At 46.1% G+C, this 21,130-nt stretch overlaps 2 protein-coding genes across 2 annotated transcripts; both read right to left on the reverse strand.

Annotated features, from left to right (window-relative positions):
• Positions 1-3,361, reverse strand: UFC1 (ubiquitin-fold modifier conjugating enzyme 1). The gene is made up of 6 exons (XM_083591614.1): positions 3,194-3,361; positions 1,970-2,037; positions 1,472-1,535; positions 1,050-1,126; positions 839-929; positions 1-260 (listed from the first exon to the last, which is right to left on the reverse strand). The coding sequence occupies exons 1-6, from the start codon at positions 3,314-3,316 to the stop codon at positions 189-191; spliced, it is 495 nt and encodes a 164-aa protein (XP_083447740.1). The 5' UTR covers positions 3,317-3,361; the 3' UTR covers positions 1-188.
• Positions 3,362-6,495: 3,134 nt separating this feature from the next.
• On the reverse strand, positions 6,496-12,574 carry APOA2 (apolipoprotein A2). The gene is made up of 4 exons (XM_083591652.1): positions 12,375-12,574; positions 10,075-10,156; positions 8,570-8,720; positions 6,496-6,749 (listed from the first exon to the last, which is right to left on the reverse strand). The coding sequence occupies exons 2-4, from the start codon at positions 10,124-10,126 to the stop codon at positions 6,635-6,637; spliced, it is 318 nt and encodes a 105-aa protein (XP_083447778.1). The 5' UTR covers positions 10,127-10,156; positions 12,375-12,574; the 3' UTR covers positions 6,496-6,634.
• Between the last annotated feature and the right edge of the window lie 8,556 nt (positions 12,575-21,130).

Consider the following 21,130-nt stretch of genomic DNA (forward strand, 5'->3'; position numbering starts at 1 on the left):
TTGCTTTTCTTTTCTTTTTAATTAGTGAGTCATGTTCTGTGGATCAGTGCGAAGTCCAGGGTTCAAAAGTTACACAGAGAAGCACAAAACAAAGTCACTGGCACATGTTTGAGTCTGCAGCTGTTGATGGTTGAGGCCTAGGAGAACAGCCGAGGCCTAGCCTCCACCCGCAGTCCGCACTGCCTGCCTCATTTCTCCTTGTGCTCAATCTGGCCTTTCGATATCAAGTCTGGGATCTCCACAGCCAGCCAGGGTCCCAGCTGCAAGACAAAAAGAGGACCGTCAGGAGGCCACTAGGGTCGCATCCTTTCCCCTTCCTTGGCCATGTGACATACCGTACTTAACAGAGAATAGCCCTCTCCTCCATTTTTAGGATTGTTAAACAATATTTACAATTACAAGGCTTCCCAGTTCACATCAAACATATGAAGTTGCCTATCTAGGCTCAGTATTATCTACAATAGAGGTGAGGAACCCATTTTTCAGCTTGAATCCTGATCAGCCTGATCCTAGCCTGCCAGCTGATGGGGAATGAAAGATCTGGCCTACAGACCAGAATAAGTTCCCCACCCCTGATGTATCATGGATACAACTGACACGGGCTCTAGTCCACAAAAACCAATGCAATGCATTTCTTAAACTTTAAGAAAATGGAAGACTTCTGTGTTGTTTTCATGCTTTGATACTTATTTGCAGGACACGGTTTTTCAATAGGAAGGTTTGCTGCCAATGCAATTTACTCATTTGACAAGAGCAGCCTTTGGGGCTTACTAAATGATGTCCCAAGCAGCCCAGTCAAACACATGTGCGCACACTCTCTCACACACCTACAACTCACCCCCAAGGCCATGAGATGAGCCAGCCCAAATTTAGGTACGTTCCTGGCCCACAAAGGTTTGAAGTGGTCCGTCAGACATATTTTACCGCCCCTGCAAGAAGACACACAGAGGTATTAAGATGGGACATTAACAGGACAGATACAAGGGAAAATTGTGATCTAGACCACACCATACAAACTGGCTAAAATATAGAGGAGGAGAGCATCTGACCTGTACATTTTTGCTGTTTTTCCATCCAGCTCTGGGATGGCGATTTCCGGCGCGGTGGATGGATATGTTACCGGAATCTGCAAATGGGGTTTAAGCAGAGCTTAATACTTAGAAATCCTGCATAGGTTGGCCTAATTAGCCCTCACCAAAATCCACAGGTAGCTGACCATCCGGTGGTTTCTGAAAACTATTTCATTCCAGCCAGCTTTTTAATTGAACTCTGATCATATAGCTTTAACTCATTTTCAGTCACATTGCATTGGGTTTCTTGTTCACTGCTTACAGGCAACTGTGATTAAACAATATACAAATTGTTTAAATAAAATATATAAAAGTAAAAGAAGCAGCTCTCTCACAGAAAGTGCGGAATGAAAGGCAGGAGGGCCAGGAAGCCCAAAGGAGGGCACGGGGCAAAGACTCACATCAAACTCAACAGCAAACTCATACTTCAGGAGGTTGTGAATGTACCAGCATTTCCCAAACCACCTGGCAAGGAAAGAAAAAGAGATATGACAAAGTTACATCTCCTGTCGCACTAAAGTCACACCCACATAATAATGAATATTAATATTACTATTATTGCTACTATCATCCCACCCTTCACCTCAAGGTCCCAGGGTGGGTTAACGGCAATTAAAACAGTGTTAAAAACAATTTAAACAACTTACAGAAATAAAAATATACATCCCAATTGCCAAAAGCCAGGGTAAAAATGTGTGTCTTCAACATTCTCCAAGTGCTGTAGAATATATTCACAATACATGTAAAGCACTATTGTGCCACTTTAACAGTCATGAAGAATCCCAGGAACTGTAGTTTGTTCAGAGTGCAGACCTCACAGAGCTATAATTCCCAGCACCCAAAACAAAATACGGTTCCCAGGATTCTCCACAAAGTTTTGGGGTCTCCCTTGTACTCACCTTGTGCCTTCCTTGTTGGACTCTAGCCTGAACCAATCATTATCAGCGTTCTTGTTGTTTTCCACATACTACAGAAAGAATCCATAAAATAAAACAGTCAGCAAGGTTAACCTCCATAGCATGATGTCTGTAATGAACATTTTTTGAAAATCTGACAGAGGCAGGTTACGAATTATTCCTGCAGCCGTATACAATATTTAAAATTACCCCACCCTGCACACAAACAAAGATTCCTGGGAACTGTAGCTTGTTAAGGGTGCTGCAAATCATAGCTCTGTGAGCGGTAAGCAACAGATCCCAGGGTTCTTTAGGAGGGCGGATTTATTTATTTATTAAATTTAAATCCTACCCTTCCTCCCAAAGGAGCCCGGGGCAGCAAACACACCCACCTTTTTTTTAAAAAGTAAAACTGTTAAAATGTTACAAAAGTAGTTACAATTAAAAATATAGTCCACCCCCCCAAAGATCTTATCTCAGTAAGCTTCCAAAAAACAATTGGGGTGTTGAGGGAGAGAGAAAAAGAAAGGTGAACTCAGACACAAGTCCTAGGTGTGTTTACTCAGCAGTGCCATCCACACAGAGCAGCGTACGGAACATGGCACTTAGGTTGGCAGCTTTCCTGGGCACAAACCCTCCTGAATCACAGTACAGTGGTACCTCGGGTTAAGTACTTAATTCGTTCTGGAGGTCTGTACTTAACCTGAAACTGTTCTTAACCTGAAGCACTTTAGCTAACGGGGCCTCCTGCTGCTGCCACGCCGCCGGAGCATGATTTCTGTTCTCATCCTGAAGCAAAGTTCTTAACCTGAAGCACTATTTCTGGGTTAGCAAAGTCTGTGATCTGAAGCGTATGTAACCTGAGGTACCACTGTACAACCATCAGACCGGGGACCACCTGTCCAGTACGTTTCGCACTGCAACTCCCATCAGCCCCAGGAAACAGCCAAAGGCCCTGGACTGTGGGAGCCGTTGTTCGAAACAACTGGCAGGCGTCGGAGTAGATGGAGGCTGGTCTCCTCAGAAGCAAGTCCCACTGATTTCGATGGGGCTCACTCCCAGGGAAGTGGCAACAGCCCTGCAGCCTCAGGCCCCGCAAGTTTCTCCTATTGCAGCAGCACGAAAACGCCTGACTATACTTGACCCTCTGAAGCCACCGTAGTGCAGCGGAGCCACGTCAGCCTCCCTGCACATAGCTCCCACTCCTCACCGGGAAGGACCACGTACCTTAATGAGCGCCTGGTATTCCTCCTTCAGCCGCTGAATCCACAGCTCCTTGTCCCGCGGACCCGCGTTCGTCTTCAGCAAAGGCAGCTCGGCCACTACCCGGCGAGTAGCCTCGTCCGCCATCTTTGTTGAGGTACGCTAACCGGAAATGGCTTCCCGTTGGGCAGGGCGAGGAAACGTCGCGCGTTGTTGTCATCCTTGCCTAGCACGTGAGCAGTTGGGCGGAAATAGATCACGTGACGCTTTCCCCAACATGATTGTTGAGGGCGGAAATAGAGTGTAGAGCGGGGGGGGGAGAGAGGCAGAATCATAGAGCTGGGAGAAAAGAGTAGAGGCTACATGTAGGCTGTTGGTGGAAGTTATTTCTTATGTGGCTTAATTAGGGCGCTGTGGTTTCCTTGGATTCCACTTTTACCCGACACCAAAGGATTGGGAGAGCGGACGGATTCCTCTCCGCCGCATGAGCTTGGAGCAGCCAGCCTCACCCTAATGCCTGCCAGATCTTTTGGACTACAATTCCCATCAAGACCCAGTTGTCGTTTGCTGGTTGGGGCTCATGGGAGTCGTAGTCCAAAACTGTAAGCTCTCTGAAATCTGACGTAAAGATAAAGGGAGCTCACTCCGTCGCAGGGATTCGAACCGCCAACCTTCTGATCGGCAAGTCCTAGGCTCTGTAGTTTAACCCACAGCGCCACCTGCGTCCCCAAAATCTGACTTAAGTAGACCGTTAAAGCAGCCTAATTGCTGAAGCCATCGTGGCAAATGCCAGACCTCTCCCAGCTTGTGGAGCGAAGCCTTGGAGAGTTTGAGCATTAAGCTTCAAACCTGCTGATTTATTTAGAGCATTTGTACTGGACTCTGCTCTTGGTGGGACGCGGGTGGCGCTGTGGGTTAAATCACAGAGCCTAGGACTTGCCGATCAGAAGGTCAGTGGTCCGAATCCCCGCGACGGGGTGAGCTCCCGTTGCTCAGTCCCTGCTCCTGCCAACCTAGCAGTTCGAAAGCATGCCAGTGCAAGTAGATAAATAGGTACCGCTCCCGATGGGAAGTGAAATGGCGTTTCCATGCACTACTCTGGTTTCGCCAGAAGTGGCTTAGTCATGCTGGCCACATGACCTGGAAGCTGTACGCCGGCTCCCTCGGCCAGTAAAGCAAGATGAGCACAGCAACCCCAGATTCGTCTGCAACTGGACCTAATGTTCAGGAGTCCCTTTACCTTTACTCTGCTTTTCAGCCAAAAAGGCTCCCAGAGTAGCTTGCATACAGTCAAAACAAGACAGTCTTACCATGTAAACAAAAACAACAAGAACAAGGACCCTACGACACACAAGGGGCAAGGAGGGAAGAGGAAAATCAAAATCAAAACTCAGGCAACAATTTCTGAATGGTTGTTTCCAGTTGGCACATGGAGCTGGGCTTCCAGCAGAGCAGGTGGGGTGAGTTTCGTGTTTCTCCCATTGAGGCAGCCTGATGGACTGGCTGCCCCCAAGTGACAGTTGAGGGGAGGGGAGGCCTGATGGAGCTGGCCTGTCACAGCAGAGCCTGTGTCATCAGCTCTGTTTACAGGATGACTGCCTCCGTTTGAGAGTTATATAGCACCATTAGGCATGCATCCATCTTTTCTATGTGTTTGGTTTGACATTTTTCTTGCAGTGATTACAATGATCTATAGCTAACAAGTAATATTCATTTTATTTTATTTTATTTTTAACCCATTAACCTCCCTCCCTCTGTTAAATAGTTCACCTGGGTTGCTTGTCACTTTTGCCACCTCCTCGCTGGCCTGCCTGCTTTTCATCAAGCTGCAGTTGCCATGGCCACCTATTGGCATCCACAAGAACTGCAGCGTGATGACAGCCTTACATTTTTACATATACTGTATAGCAGTGGTTTCCAACTAGGGTGCCGTGGCACCCTGGGGTGCCTTAAATGATGGTCAGGGGTGCCGTGGGCAACCTGGCCTCTGTCCCTCTTTCCTTCCCTCCCTCCTCTGCTTCCTTCTTGCCTCTCTGCCTCCCCAAGGCTTGCACAGCTGTTTGTTGCAGCAGCCCTGGCTACAAGCTCCTCAGGCGAATGGTGACTCTGGGGCTGGCCAGGGGGTGCTGTTTGCATTTAGTTCAACCCCCTGCAATGCAGGAATCTTCTGCACAATGTGGGGCTCAAATTAATGACTCTTAGGGCTGCCATACGTCCGAAAAATCCCAGACATTATCAGGATTTGGCTTCCAAAAACAGCGTCCTGGTGGAATTTTCAACGTCCATTGTAAATGTCCGTAAAAACCTGGACATATGGCAATCCATGTTGTAGGTGGGTTTCGCTGCTGATTTTTTTGTTTTGGCCAAAAAAAAAAAAGTTTAACAACTTTGATACACACACCCCTCACTTTTGTGACCAGATTTTCACTTTCTGAAATACAGCAACCCTAACGACTCTGAGATTAAGAGTCTTATGCTCTACTAACTGAGCTCTCCCTCCCAGCGGTGTATTTTAAAGATGTTGCTTAATCTCCTGTTTGTAAACCACACTGGGTGCTTCGATTTTAAATAGAGTGTGTTTTATATTAAACAAATGCAGCGTTTGCCGGATCAGAGGAAACTCTACCTTAGTGAACAATATCGGCAGAGGGCAGTTGCAGTTGCAGTGGCGAAGCTGCATGCTCCGCTACCAGGGGCGGAGAGCAGGCAGGGGTGTGGCTCGTGCCCCAGGGGCTGTGATGCGCTGCCCGCAGGGGCGTGGCACATGTTCTGGGGGCGGGGCGGGGCGCGCCGCCTGTCGGGGCGCAGCGCGTGTCCGGGGGCACTGCGATGGCACCCTACTGGAATGGAACCTTCAGTGTACAGTGCCAGTCTACCTTGGGATGTGTGTTAAATGTACCGTATTTTTCCGTGTATAAGACGCCTCCTACTTTTAGGGACCCCAAATTTAGAAAATGGGCATATGCACTATCCGTGTATAAGACGCCCCCAGATTTCTAAGCTTATTTTAAAGTAAAAAAGAAACCTAGTATTATACACAGAAAAGTACAGTACTTTAAATTTACAGTGCAGCTTTTAATCAAGTGTTGTTGTTGTTTAAATAGTTGAAGTTCGTTACAACAGCTTGAGGAACAGCAAACTGGGATGACGTACCAGTGGGGCAGGGAACTGTACATGGTATAAAAGAAAAAGATGAACATGGAGGGGGCTTCGGGGTCCCCATTTGAGACCCACCCCATTGCTGGCCATTTTAAGTGGAGTGGACATGCAATATCTTGGATGCTCTGCCTGTATCAAAACCCAGACACATGTACACATGCACACACTTAGAGAATAAGGCGCCTTTATTACAACCAGAGTGAGATCCAGCCAGTCTTTGGATTACAAGAAGGTGCTAGATTTTCCCTAGTTTCCTTTTCAGCAGATGATGAGGATGGAGCCTCTCTGAACAGAGCTTCCATTACTTTACTTGGTCTTTTTCTGGATGGTACTCAAAAGGCTGGAGAAGAACTGGGTAGCCTGGTCCCTGAGTTGTTCAGCCACAGGAGTCACATGCTCTTGTGCCCGCTGCACGTAAGCCCTGTCAGAATGAATAAACGGACGAATAAAAGAATCAATAAGTGGATAAGGCCAAGGGCTTCCCTCTAATCCAAGCATCCCAATACTCGGCCCTCCAGATGTTTTGGGACTACAACTCCCATCATCCCTAGCTAACAGGACCAGTGGTCAGGGATGATGGGAGTTGTAGTCCCAAAACATCTGGAGGGCTGAATTTGGGGGTGCCTGCTCTAATCCTATCCATTTCCAACAGTGATATGACGGACACTTTTGGGAAGCTGACAAGCAGAGCATGAAGGCAAATGGTTTTCCCCTTTTTGGGTAGTCCTCAGCAGCTGTTATTTGGAGAGACTGCCCCAGTGCATGGGGGTTCCATTCCTAGCCATATTACCGATTATGAGTTAATTAATTACATATATATGCAACTGGTTAATGCCCAGATTGCTTCTAAGCAGTTTACAAAACGTGAGAACCAACTGCACTGTACAGTACAGGCAGTTTTTAGAATGCAATGCGTTCCTCAGGAAATCGTTCGTTAGGCAAGAGTTTGCATAACGACAATTTCCATTATTTCCCATGGGAACATTTCTGATCCGTGATTTGTCCAATCTGTCTTCTCTCTCACTCCATGGTTTCATCCTGAAATGGCCGCAGCCAACCAGCAAAAGAGAGACAAAGGAAAAACTGATTTCTCCCTTCTCTCTGCCTGTTCCCCTTTTCCATGCTTTCTGCCCCAAAATGGCTGCGACTGACCAGCAAAGCACAAACAAGTAAGGAAGTGGGCAAACTTCAGATGTTCCGATATCTGAATCAGCTGTTGTTTGGGCATAATTCTTTATGTTTGGAATCTGTAGATAAGGAGCATTCTGATAGCGGGACCTGTGTGTATTGTTAAAATACAGACTACCGTATTTTTCGCCCTATAGGGGCCCATAGGACGCACCTAGATTTTTTGCGTGTAGCTTTGGCATCGCTCTGGGAGCTCGCGGGGCTGGAGGAGGGAGAAGCCCTCCGCCAGCCTTCTAACCAAGTCCCCGCTGTCCCCCGAGCTTGTGGGGCTGGCGGTGGGGCTCTCCAGGCTTCAGCGAAAGCCTGCATTCGCCCCATAGGACGCACACACATTTCCCCTTCATTTTTGGAGGGGAAAAAGTGCGTCCTATAGGGCGAAAAATACGGTAATTGTTTAAAATTCGGTGTAATTTAAATGCATGGTAAAACAATCCAGCTGAAACATTAATATATAAATGACGGTAATTAACATGTGCAATGAAACAATCCCATTAAAATGAAACTGCAATTAAAACAAGAGGCTCGGGCTGAGAGAATAAGGGAATGCCTGTATAAATAAGTGACTTCAAAAGCCGGCAGCATGCCAATGCAGATGGAGCATCTCATATATCAGCAGGGAGATTGCATTCCACAACACTGGTGCTAGCAGGGAAAAAGCCAGTCTCTGATTCACCACCAGCCAATAACCATCAGGCCTTGGTAAAAGTAACCAGGTTCCATGTGTAGAATTTGGTGCCTTTATTGGGCAGTGGAGGAGAAGGTCACCTGATCCAGAGTTTTTTTTAGGATTGTATAAAAAGGGTCCTCACCCCATTTCAGTTGAAATGCCATTGGATCTGGTGCTGTTTCATTTATATGTGTATTTGATCCGCTGTTTTTGCCTTGAATCGAAATATTGCCTTTTTTGTACAAGTTATGTTTTTGATGCTTCATCTCCTTACCTGACCATGCTCAATCGCCTTTCGTTCTGTCTGTCTTTCTGAATTGTTGGACTTTTAATAAAAAATACGTTTAAAAATAAAGAAAGATGTGAGTGGGGGAAGGAGCTCTTACATTGTCTGGGCCTTGAATTCCTCTATCTTCTCTTGTGGCACGAGTTCCTTTTTGAAGTAGTCAGATAAGCTATTAAGGTAGCTCTGCACTTGCTGCACGACATCAGAAGCCTCGGCTGGAGCCTGTTCCGCCTGCCGTCTGACCACAGTCCCTGCAAGGAAAGGGGGAGACTTGTAAATAGGGGGTCACTCGACAGTACAAAGGGGAAAAGCCATTAACCAGTACACCCTCTTAGTTCATAGGGAGCTGCCTCATACTGAATCAGACCAACTAGCTCAGTATCATCTTCAGTGACGCTCCAGGGGTTCCTCCCAGCCCTACCTGAACGACAGGAGCGAGCCAGCAGTAAATCACACAGAGCATGTTGGAGTTAAAGCTTTATTAGCAAGAACAGGATCTGCAAAGACTTGGCTGAGTAACAGGCCTAATGAACATAGGAACCCACCTCCAGGTGTTTCATCCCCATGAATCATTTGCCGAAACTAAAGGTCCCTGCCTCCCCACAATTGTGTAGGTCTCCTCCTTTCCAGGGTTTGCCCCCCGAAGCAATTGGAGACTGAGCCGGCATGCAGTCTGTCTTTGCTCCTTCCACTTCATGCCTCTTCTGGTTCTAGGAGAACAGAGCTTGTTGCAGCAAGAGGGGGAGTCACCCATGACTCTTCAACAGCCTGATTCATCTTGGCCTCTCTCCTCTACCTTTCCTGCTTCTGCCTCTGATTCTGGACTTCTGTCTGTCACAGACTCTCCCAGCTCACTAAGCCCTGTTACCCCTTCAGTTCCCAGCACCTTCTCCTCCTTCTCACCACTCATTGTCGTCCCGCCACCACTCCCTGAGCTCTCAGAGATGTCCTTGGGGACTGAACCAGGGACCTTCTGCATGCAAGGCAAATGCTCTACCTAGAGAGCTTCTGCTCTGCTCCTCACGCAAGCAGTATCCCCTCTCCTGTGTCCACATTGTGTCGTTCGAAGTTCAGTCCAGATGGAAGAATACTGGAGAAAATTGAGTAAGTGGAAAACAAACACGCACCCTCAATGGTTGCCAGTGACCTGAAGGAGCATCTCCATCCCCATCGTTCAGCCTGGACACTGAGGTCCAGCTCCGAGGGCCTTCTGGTGGTTCCCTCATTGCGAGAAGTGAGGTTACAGGGAACCAGGCAGAGGGCCTTCTCGGTAGTGGCACCCTCCCTGTGGAATGCCCTCCCTTCAGATATAAAGGAAATAAGCAGCTATCTTATATTTAAAAGACATCTGAAGGCAGCCCTGTTTAGGGAAGCTTTTTATATTTAATGCTGTATTGTTTTTAACACTCGATTGGGAGCCGCCCAGAGTGGCTGGGGAAATTCAGCCAGATGGACGGGATATAAATAATAATTTATTTATTTATTTATTTATTTATTTATTATTATTATTATTATGTTTGCAAATTAAGTTCCACCTAGAAGCACTCTTTGATTCCCTCACGGTTTGCAATGAAGAACACTGCCAGCCCCCTTGCCCCACAGTACCTTCCATGCAGCAGACGCTGACCAACAGGATTGCGAGAGCGAACACCTTCATTTTGGCACGCTTGGAGCACTCCTTTACTTTCTGGGGGGAAAGGGAGGACGGGGAGAGGTTGTGAGAAAAGAGGTGAGGAAGCAAGACCAAGCCCGCACACTCTACGGCTTGATTTGTACGCACTATACCTTTAAAGCACATTCAAAGCACATTCCCCCCCCCCCAAGAATTCTGGGCGCTGTAGTTTGTTAAGGGAATTGCTGGGAATTCTGTGAGGGGTGAAGTCATAGCTGTCAACTTTTCCCTTTTCTTGCGAGGAATCCTATTTGGAATAACGGAATTTCCCTTTAAAAAAGGGAAACTTGACAGCTATGGGTGAAGTCCTGTGCCCAGAATTCCTTGAGAGAAGACGTGCTTTGAGGGCATTGTGTGTACGCAGGCTTCACCCACAGTGTACATTTGACACGTGGCTCTCCTCAGAGAATCCTGGGAATTGTAGTTCGTTAAGAGTTACTGGGAACTGAAGCTCCCTGAGGGGTCAACTACAGTGCCCAGAATTCCCTGGGAGGAAAGAATGTGCTGGAAAGCAGTAGTCCTCAAAGGGATGGCCCACAAACCATTGGCAGTCCACAAGCTATCTGCTCAAAGGCCACGTAAACCCTCCCACAGCTCAGGTTAGGTAGGAAGCGTCAGAGACCAAATATGGTGCCAGCCCCTGGCGCAATGAGACTGGGGCAAAATGATGGCTCACCATATCAGATAGTTTGATAGAAGCATTGCTGTAAAGGTATGGTGCAGGGTTTCCCAAACTTGGGTCTCCAGCTGTTTTTGGACTACGATTCCCATCATCCCTGACCACTGGGTCCTGCTAGCTAGGGATGATAGGAGTTGTAGTCCAAAAGCAGCTGGAGACCCAAATTCGGGAAACCCTGGTATAGACTTAGTTGGCCAAGTGAATTCTCAGGTTTTTCGTGAGGCAGGTTTTTTTGTTTGCTTGCTTGTTAAATACTTTACTGTTTTAAAAACAAAGAATATAGTAAATATGTGAACTTTGTGAACAATTCCCCCCCTCCTCCCCAAAAAAAACACTTCACGTTTTCTGTCCAACCGCATGGCACGCTTTAAAAAAACCCAAAACTTTTCATGAGGACTAGAAACTATTGTATCCCTCCTTTTTGGTCAGTAGGGAGCAGCCATTCTTGAAGGCTGCAATGCCTGTGCTAGAGAGGAGGCTGAATACCTAAAGGTGGTGGAAAGGGAGGGGGGAAAGGGAGATGTAATAAAAGTAATTTAGAAATCCCAAACTCATAAAGGTGGCACAGGATCTTTCTAAATGAAAAATTAAAATGTACATAGGTGGTGTTGAATATCGAACAATAGTAATTTCACTTCCCTTAGTTCAGGTGCTTACGCAGTCAAGTTGGGACCAGTGTAGAGTTTTTTTGAGTTGTTTTTTTTAAAAGGAAATTCACCAAAATCTACATTTCCGACACGGGTTGTCATACGTCTGGATTTTCCTGGACATTTAAGCAATTTTCGCCCGGACACTGTTTCTGATTGCCAAATCCCATCTATGTCCAGGAAATTCAGGACGTATGGCAACCCTAGCACTAGGGGGTATTATCAGCAGGCTGGGGGAGCCCCCAAGGTTTGCAGAAATAAAGAAAACATTGTGTGTTGGGAGGGGGGAAAGCCTACAGGAAACACCAGTAGCAGCAGTTGAGGACTGAGAATGCAGACTGACCGTTGGGAACGGAACGGAACCGGTTTATCCCAAATCAGAGCACTTCACGCTGCTACCCTTTGTTGCAGCCTAGCAGTAGCCAAACAACAACTATTGTCAAGGACAACCCCTCCGTTTCACATTTGTCACCAGCTTCCTTTCAGATTTTCTACTTTCCCATCCTTCTATTGCTCCACCCTTGACACCTTCTTCCCCTCTTGAGAACAGGCTAAAATTAAACTGGGGCAGTTGCCCCCGGCACGGCTTAATTCTGTGCTTTGACATCCGTTGCACAACTGCCACACCTCAGACCCATATGAACACCCAGGAGAGTGTTTTTTTCACCTGCCCACTGAAAGAACAAGTGCCCCCACACACCAAGGTTTCAAGAGCAGGGCTTGTGGATTCACTTGAATTCTGCCGTAATCCATAAAAAAAGTCAAGCTCTATTGGTTGGATTTCTGCCTGTGTCACATAGCTGGCAAAGTTTCAATATTTCTGCCGGGGGGTAAAGTGACAATTCCATTGCTCCACCCCACCCCAAACCCTTTCTTTTTAAATAAAATAAAGTCAATTCATTCTTACCCAAAAGATCAATTACAAGGAGCCAGTCAACATAGAAGTGATTGTTAGTTTGAGGTTGTAGGCTCTTATATAGGGCATCAAAAGACCAGCCTGTTTCACCCGATCTATTCTCCCTGGTGATTGGTGCTTGTGTCCCGTCCCGTCCCGTCCCTTCCCCTCCCCTTCAACCTGCCACCACATCGACTGTCCCTCTTGGAAGTGCAATGTGCGATTTCTGCAACTGCTAACTAAGGCAATTCCCATGTCAACAGCTTCGGGGTCTAAGGGTTAAGTACACACAGAGGCCCACGCTTACTTCAGTGATAACATTTAGTGTGGGCAAGGGAATCGTGGCCATATCAGAGTTAATGCAGAATGCAAGCCCTGGCTTGAGGCAAGCGCCCTCATATAAACCTTTGGCGCAGTCACATCTAGAGTAACGTTTGCAGTTTTGGCTTCCTCCTTTTTCATGATCCTGGCCTACCTTACAAGGACGTTGTGTAGGGATAGTAAGAACAGAGGAAGAGCCCGGCTGCAGTGGATCAGGTCAAAAGCTGAACAAACGTTACTGTCTAATAGCCATAAACATCCATGAATTTTTCTAACCCCCTTGCACAGTCAGGGAATCACAAGAGTTTTAACTGTGCTTCAGTTTGTCTGTCCACTTCTTAATCTTCCAACTTTCAGCTCCATTGCATGTAGTTCTAGTACTACACAAGAAGGAGAAAAACTACCCAGGCCCATAGCTGTCAAGTGTCCCTTATTTGGCGGGACAGTCCCTTATCCCAGCGACATGTCCCACTGCTGTCCCTTATTGGCAGCTCGCTGGGCTTTCTGCCTTTGGCTTGGAAGGGCTCAGAAGTTGAACATACCTCTGCCCAGAAAATCCCTTATTTTGGCTGCTGATCCCTTATTTTCGAGGTTGCTGGTCCCTTATTTTCAAATCTGTAAGTTGACAGCTATGCCCAGGCTCCTTCTGCACCAAACATTTAAAGGAGTAGTCAAGGAGTATTTAAACAGTCACGTATTCCGCCCCCCCAAGAATCCTGGGAACTGTAGATTGCAAAATACACAGAGAGTTATTAGGAGATCCCCTCACAACGCTACAGTTCCCAGAGTTTCTCCTGAAGAGGGGTTGATTATTAAACCACTCTGGAACAGTAGCTCTGTGAAAGGAGCAGCGGTCTCTGAAAAACTCCCAGCATCCTTAGCAAACTGCAGACAGTTCCCAGCATTCCTTGGTGGCGGGGGGGAGAGCCATGCTTGTTTAAAGTAATACAATACGGCTTTAAATGTAAAATGCAGAAGGAGCCTGGCCTCACTTTGATTCCCCCTCAATACAGTAATGTTATGCATCTTTTCTAAGCTAAACCCCCCCCAAACCCAAATGTTGTCATCATTCCTCACAGAGTGGCGGCTCCACTCCCCTGAACATTTTGGCTGTGCTTTTCTGAACCTTTTATAAAAACAACTGAGGTGGGGCGACCAAAACTGAACAAAGTGTTTTGTGTACATAGTAAGTTTGTCACATGACAGATAAAAATGATGCTTCAATAACTTTCCTCAGGTTAACGACTTAAAAATAAATAAACAGTCCTGACAATAAAAAGAAACAAATTCTGCATCTTTCCCCTCAACTCCCCCCATTCATTTCCATGCCAGGAAAAGTTTTATCTTGCTGAATTTGCCAACTGTGACTGCTGTTAAAGGCATGGGAGCTTTACTGGGGTGGGAAGGTGGCAACCCTAGCCTCTCCTGCAGCTGAACTGGAGCAAGCTCAGCTAAACAATTCTTCATTTAAATGCTGTGTGTGCGCCTCTCATGTTAGAATCTTCCTCCCTCATCAGTTGCCAACTGATGAGGGGGGAAAGGGGCCTAGCCTGCTCTTGTGCATTTTAAAATAAAGTGGCTGTCCAGAAATCAACAGGGGGGAGTTTTTTGCCCCTTCACCTGCAAACATAATTGGTACATTCTACACCAACAAAGTAGAGACATCACCTTGCCAACAAAGGTCCGTATAGTTAAAGCTATGGTTTTCCCAGTAGTGATGTATGGAAGTGAGAGCTGGACCATAAAGAAGGCTGATCGCAGAAGAATTGATGCTTTTGAATTGTGGTGCTGGAGGAGACTCTTGAGAGTCCCATGGAAGGCAAGAAGATCAAACCTCTCCATTCTTAAGGAAATCAGCCCTGAGTGCTCACTCAAAGGACAGATCCTGAAGCTGAGGCTCTAATACTTTGGCCACCTCATGAGAAGAGAAGGCTCCCTGGAAAAGACCCTGATGTTGGGAAAGATGGAGGGCACAAGGAGAAGGGGATGACAGAGGACGAGATGGTTGGATAGTGTTCTCGAAGCTACCAGCATGAGTTTGACCAAACTGCGGGGGGCAGTGGAAGACAGAAGTGCCTGGCGTGCTCTGGTCCATGGGGTCACGAAGAGTCGGACACGACTAAACGACAACAACACCAACATTTAAGGCACTATGATGCCACTTTTAACAGTCATGGCTTCCCCCAAAGAATCCTGGGATCTGTAGTTTGTGAAGGAGGCCACAAGTTGTGAGGAGACCCCTACTCCCCTCTCAAAGCTAGCTACCATTCCCAGAGTTCCCTGGGAACTGTTGCTGTGTAACAAACCTACAGTTCCCATGATTCTTTGCAGGATGGCGTGACTGCTAAAGTGGCATAAGAATGTTATAAATGCATCCTGTGGATGTGACCACTGGCTGCCCACATTTGGAGACTGATATGAAGTAGACAGCACACAAAACACTACCAAACCATTCTATGTTCTAAATCTTATATTAATAATCCAAAAATTGAGAGAACAAGGTACAAGATCTACTACAAAAGCCACAAACAGAAAACTCATTCAAATTGTGTCCAAAAGGGAGATTCAGTCTTTAAAGTTTCTTTAGCCAGGCTCCTGTAGATTTCAGTCTACAACGAGAATTGGCAGCATAAAAGGTCTTGTCAGCTCACATGAGGCTGGCCAGGGTTTAATGGCTGGGAGGTGAAGGACAGAGTTTGGCTCTAATCTTATCGCTGGACATTAACCTCCAACATGTCAGGTTGACTAATAGGGGCAGATGTGGAAGTAGACAAAGGGGGAAAAACAGTGTCAGCAGAAAAGGAAGCCGGGAGTCCAGGACGTGTAAAGAGGTCCTTAAGAAACTGAGTAGACCTGGTCTGTGGGGGAAACCTGTCAGGCAAACAACTCCCTCCCCATTAAAAAGGTAGACAACAGCAACCGAAATCCAAATCTTTGGCGTCTTTCCCTTTGACCTCACATGGAATGTGCAACCGTAGTTTTGCTTGAAGTTGCAAATAAAGGTTTTATGGAGGAATGGTTTAAGCCAGTGATTCTTAAGCGCCCCCCCCCCCGGGCCACACTTTCGGAATAAGAATTAGCTTGTGCCACATTGAATTTTTTATTGGTAGCAAATACGTTGGGAAACAAAAAGAAACAGCAACTAGCAGTGCTTGATTTAGAACATACGGTAGAACACAAACTACCTTTATACAGTGGTACCTCGGGTTAAGTACTTAATTCATTCTAGAGGTCTGTTCTTAACCTGAAACTGTTCTTAACCTGAAGCACCACTTTAGCTAATGAGGCCTCCTGCTGCCGCCTCGCCGCCAGAGCACGATTTCTGTTCTCATCCTGAAGCAAAGTTCTTAACCCGAGGTACTATTTCTGGGTTAGCGGAGTCTGTAACCTGAAACGTATGTAAACTGAAGCGTATGTAACCTGAGGTACCACTGTAATAGGATCGTGGGACAGCCAGAAAGTATGAAACAATGCAGCTACATAAGGATCACTCCCAAAATATAATTATAAACAAGCCTCTTACATGTGTACCTTAAGTATGTATACAAACTCAGTGAGAGGTGTGAGCTTGCAGTTTAACTTGATGCTCTTGCTCTCATTTTGAAAAGATATCTATCCATTTCCTGCAAATAAAAACAATTATTTTGATACTATGCTATGTTGCAATGTTGCTTTGCTTGTCCTTGAACCTTCCCACCACCTCTCCTGCCACACCAGTGTGAAACACCAAACCCTTTGAGAACCACAGGTTTAAGTAATTTGCTGTATGCAAAGCTGGCCTCCCTTAATTCCCCCTCATTCTTACAGTGTTTTCCTCCAACTACTGCTGCCCTAGACTTTTCTCCTCTTCAAGTCCAGAGATTTCCCTTTGCAATGTGAAATATACTCAGAGTCGCAAAGTGATTTCATGCTCTTTATTCAGCTCATAGTGGTGAGGAGGAATGAAATGAAAGTCCCCTCAAAGTATCTGCTTTATATACATTATTTACACAACGGGCTGCACATGATTGGCTAATTCCAGAATTCTACTGTAAGCCAATCAGGTTGTGGATTCACTTCTATCTGGAGCATGATTGGGTGGTTCCTGCCAACCAAACATACTGCTGCATTGTTCTAGGACCAATCAGACTGCTGCATTCTGAATCCTATTGTTCTAGGACCAATCAGACTGCTGCCTTTTGGATCCTATTGTTCTAGGACCAATCAGACTGCTGCAGTTTGGATCCTATTCAACTCAGTACATAACACAATGGATGTGGCTTTGCCGTTCGGATTTTTCAGGATACAGGGAATCTCTGGGTTTTTGCAGGAGTGGTTCACAATCCACATTAGGTATGGACAGGCCCTAAGACTCAGGCAGGCTTGGGGAATAATACACGACTCTCAAAATGGCACAGCCTGTGTGCTTGCTTCTGTGCTCTTTCATCTTGGTCAGCTTGTGTACGTTTGCAAAACAAGCAATTTTTCAAAAAAGACCACGCCCAAAGTTCCTCTTCTACCTGGGGGTGGGGGTGGGGAGCTGCCCACTTAAAAGAGTGAGCATTTGTGCTCAGAGCACATGAAGGCTGTAGCCCAATGGGCAGGCCATCTGCTTTGTGTGCAGAAGGTCCTGGTTTCCATCCTCCAGGTAAGGCTGGGATAAATCCCCTACTGGATAGATGCTGCCAGTAGAATGGTCTGACTCCAAAAAATACTGCTTCTTACACCCCAATGAGCTTGGCTATCTGTGTGTGTGAGAGAAGAAACAAACAAACAGGAGACATCAGCGCATAACTATGAAAACTATTAAACACATCAGGATTTCAACTCTCCCTGCAGAAGGGCTCCTTCAACACCTGATGATCAACAGCACCTTCCATCTCGAACTCTACGATCGACAGGTGAAGCCCCAAGTTAGTGGCTAAATATCTCTATTTGGTTTTTTGTCGTCGAAATACACTGCAGACGTCTGATCTCCCTGGAGACCAAGAGATGTGACGATAGACTGCTCTGCCTCCTTTCTTTTAGTAAATGCTTTGTGCCACTGGGGAAGTGGTAATTCTGTATTGATTTGTTTTGGATGTTGTATGTGATGCCAATAAAGGTTTTACGATACGATACGACAGGGGAGGCCTTGCTGCCATCCGGGGCTGCCCAGCTGGCACTGACCTGTGACAGGGCCTTTTCAGTGATGGCTCCCCATTTGAGCAATGCCTTCCCTACTGAGGTGCGCCTGTCTCCATCACTATTAATTACCAGGAGGAATATGACAGCGTTCCTGTTAAACCAGGCTTTTGGTGGCTGAAGAATACTGTCCCTGGCGGAAGAATGTTTTTAATTGAGGAACCCGTTTGCATGATCCAAATATTCTTATTAGCATAAACAAGAGGGTAACGAACCTGAATCAAGTGGGTGGGGGGGAGGAACGAGGGAGAAGAGGGGGGAGGGAACCCTTTTTGCTTCATCCCCAGCATCGAAAATTCTGGGAAATTGTCCATTAGAAACCATTGGGTTGGCAGGCACCGGGGCTATTGTACATAAACATGGTGGGCACATTCGTCCTGCTTCTTCCGTCACCGCTGCACATCATGTGCCCCTGTGTTTGAAGAGTCGCTGTGTGCTCTTCAGTCCAAAGGCTCAGTTAAGCAATCACCACCCCTGCAGTATTTGACAAAAATAAAATAAATAGATCACCCTGATCCAAGCTGAAATAATCGGAAAGCATTTTTCTTAAAGCTCCAAGTAGCTCCAGGAAAAAAGTATTTTGGGGGGGAAAACAAAGAAAAACTTAATTTCCGAAAGAAAACCACACGGGTTAACAAATCCCAAGCACCACACAATATTAAACATCCTAATCCCAAGCAAAATATTAATGTCAACGAAACAGAATCAATCATCAAAAAACAGCCATAAAAAATAATGCACAGGTGAAAGTGGCTCCCAGGAGGGGAAAAAAAGGAATTAAAATAATAAAGGAGATGGAGCTACTTCCGGAAGGAAAGGTTGCTTTCTTTGGAACTTTTTAGTTTAGTGAAAAGGTGAGCAGGTGGTGGCATAGAATCATAGAACTGTAGAGTTGGAAGGGACCCTGAGGGTCATCTAGTCCAACCCCCTGTAATTCTTGAACCACCGACCTTCTGGTTAACAGCCGGGTGCACTGACCCCTCGCGCCACAAGATTGAAGTTTATAAAATTTATGCCTGGCATGGAGAAAGTGGATAGCAAAAAGCTTCACTCTCTCTCCTTATATAACACTAGAACTTGCGGACGTCCAGTGAAATTGAATGTTGAAAAATGCAGGGCAGAGTCACGTAGCACATAGTTAAACTGTTGGAATTCGCTCCCAGCGGAGGCAGTGATGGGCAGTAACTGAGAAGGCTTTAAAAGAAGATTGGGCTGCAAGAATACTTGTAGCCAGAAGTTGGAAATGCGAAAAAACACCAACAATAACGGATTGGCAAACACTCATGATAGAGTATTCCCAATTAGCAAAGCTGACCGAAAAAACCAGGGGAGCCTTAAATCAAAAAGTATACGGAGAATGGAAAATATTTAAAGAATATCTAAGATTATATTGTAAAAATGATACCATCCTGGCAGAATTGAATGAAATTTGTGTACAATAAATAAATGGAATAAACAGCTTAGAGGCATATATGGAAAAAGATATTAAACTGTGCGACAGAATCAAGACAATAGAAAAAGAATAATGATTGGAAGTTTTTCACAGAAAACTTTATTGGATAAGACATGTTGTGTAAATATGTGGTTCTTTTAATTGTCTTTTTTGTCACTTTTAAACCTTTTTTCGACCTTTTTGAGGTGACAAATCCTTTTTCTTTTTTTGTGCTTAATTTTGTTATACTTACCTTTACTGTATGATTGTATTTTAAACTAATAAAGATTTATATTTAAAAAGAAGAAGATTGGGCAAAATGATGCAGGCAGCTATTGATGGCTGCTAGCCTTGGGGGCTCTGTGGTCAGAAGGCAGATGCTTCTGAATCCCAGGGAGAGGGCTCATGTGCTCTGGTCCTGCTTGCAGGCTTCCCTTCCAGGCATCTGTTTGGGCACTGTAAGAACAGGATGCTGGACTAGATGGGCCATTGGCCTGATCCAGCAGGCTCTCCTTGTGTTCTAAGGAACCAGAACTTGGTTCCGAAATTCTGGTTCCTTATTTGACACAGCAGGGCATGAATGTAAGTTTCTTTGCCCTGGCACCCCAAAATAAATACTGGGTTACCTTGCAATCTGAATGTGGCCCTCAAAGCCTCTCTGTCTGCTTCTTATGACTTTATTTAAGCAACACCTCCTGGCCTCACCATCTCGCAGCTCCCTCACTAATTGCTTGTGATTGCCTGGAATGTATCTTTGGTGATATCACCACACTTAACATGGACACCACCTTGAGCTTCTTGGAAGAAAAAGGTGGTAGAATCATAGAATTGTAGGGCTGGAAGGGACCCCTCCCTAAGGGTCATTTAGTTCAACCCCCTGCAATGCAGGAATATAAGGTAAAGGTAAAGGTACCCCTGACCATTAGGTCCAGTCGTGGCCGACTCTGGGGTTGCGGCGCTCATCTCGCTTTATTGGCCGAGGGAGCCGGCATACAGCTTCCGGGTCATGTGGCCAGCATGACTAAGCCGCTTCTGGCGAACCAGAGCAGCGCATGGAAACGCCATTTACCTTCCTGCCGGAGCGGTACCTATTTATCTACTTGCACTTTGACGTGCTTTCGAACTGCTAGGTTGGCAGGAGCAGGGACCAAGCAACTGGGATTCGAACCGCCGACCTTCTGATCGGCAAGTCCTAGGCTCTGTGGTTTAACCCACAGAGCAACCCGCGTCCCTTAATGCAGGAATATAAATGTCAACAAATAAAATTACTAAGATTCGCCCCCGCCCCAACTTTTCTTTTTTAAAAGCATACAATACCAAATTAAAATCCACCAAAAGATTAGAACTAAAAGCGCTCATCCTGCAATCGCATAAAAAGGACACGTTGTCTCCCACTCAGCTAAAAGATGAACACCAATTAGGAACAAAATCTCTGGGTAAACATTTACTTCGAAGGGAACCCGTTGCGCTTAGTGTGTGCAGAAGTTTGCAGCCCGATCCAGAAGGGATCAGAAGGGATCCCAAGTAAGATTCCAAAGTAAGCATCGATTTTAGCCTTCCTCCCCAAGTAGCCCAGATGGAAGAACATCTGGAGAGCCACAGATGTCCCTGATTTAGCGGCTTGAAGCGAGAGCGGCGGTTTCGGAATGTTGAATGGAAGGAAGAAGGAGGCTGCAACATTTTCACCCAATCACAGAACAGTTCAGGGCGGGGGAGAAGGAAACAACAACATCGATTGCAACATTCCTATCCAATCACAGCCCTTGTTTGCTTCCTCTCCTCCGCGCGTGCGTGTTGCGTGCCCGTTTCAAACATGGCCGCTGAAAGCACATGTTAGGCTTCAACCGTTGAA

The sequence above is a fragment of the Podarcis filfolensis genome, assembly GCF_964270895.1.
Source record: "Podarcis filfolensis genome assembly, chromosome: 16".
NCBI classification, from domain to species: domain Eukaryota; kingdom Metazoa; phylum Chordata; class Lepidosauria; order Squamata; family Lacertidae; genus Podarcis; species Podarcis filfolensis.

Coding starts and splice junctions, on each gene's coding strand:
- APOA2 (XM_083591652.1), bottom strand. CDS start 10,126: ATGAAGGTGTTCGCTCTCGCAATCCTGTTGGTCAGCGTCTGCTGCATG. Junction 8,721..10,074: donor CAGCGTCTGCTGCATGGAAG/GTACTGTGGGGC, acceptor CTTTCCTTGCAG/GGACTGTGGTCAGACGGCAG. Junction 6,750..8,569: donor GAATTCAAGGCCCAGACAAT/GTAAGAGCTCCT, acceptor TCATTCTGACAG/GGCTTACGTGCAGCGGGCAC.
- UFC1 (XM_083591614.1), bottom strand. CDS start 3,316: ATGGCGGACGAGGCTACTCGCCGGGTAGTGGCCGAGCTGCCTTTGCTG. Junction 1,127..1,471: donor AGTTTGCTGTTGAGTTTGAT/GTGAGTCTTTGC, acceptor CCCCATTTGCAG/ATTCCGGTAACATATCCATC. Junction 930..1,049: donor AAAACAGCAAAAATGTACAG/GTCAGATGCTCT, acceptor GTCTTCTTGCAG/GGGCGGTAAAATATGTCTGA.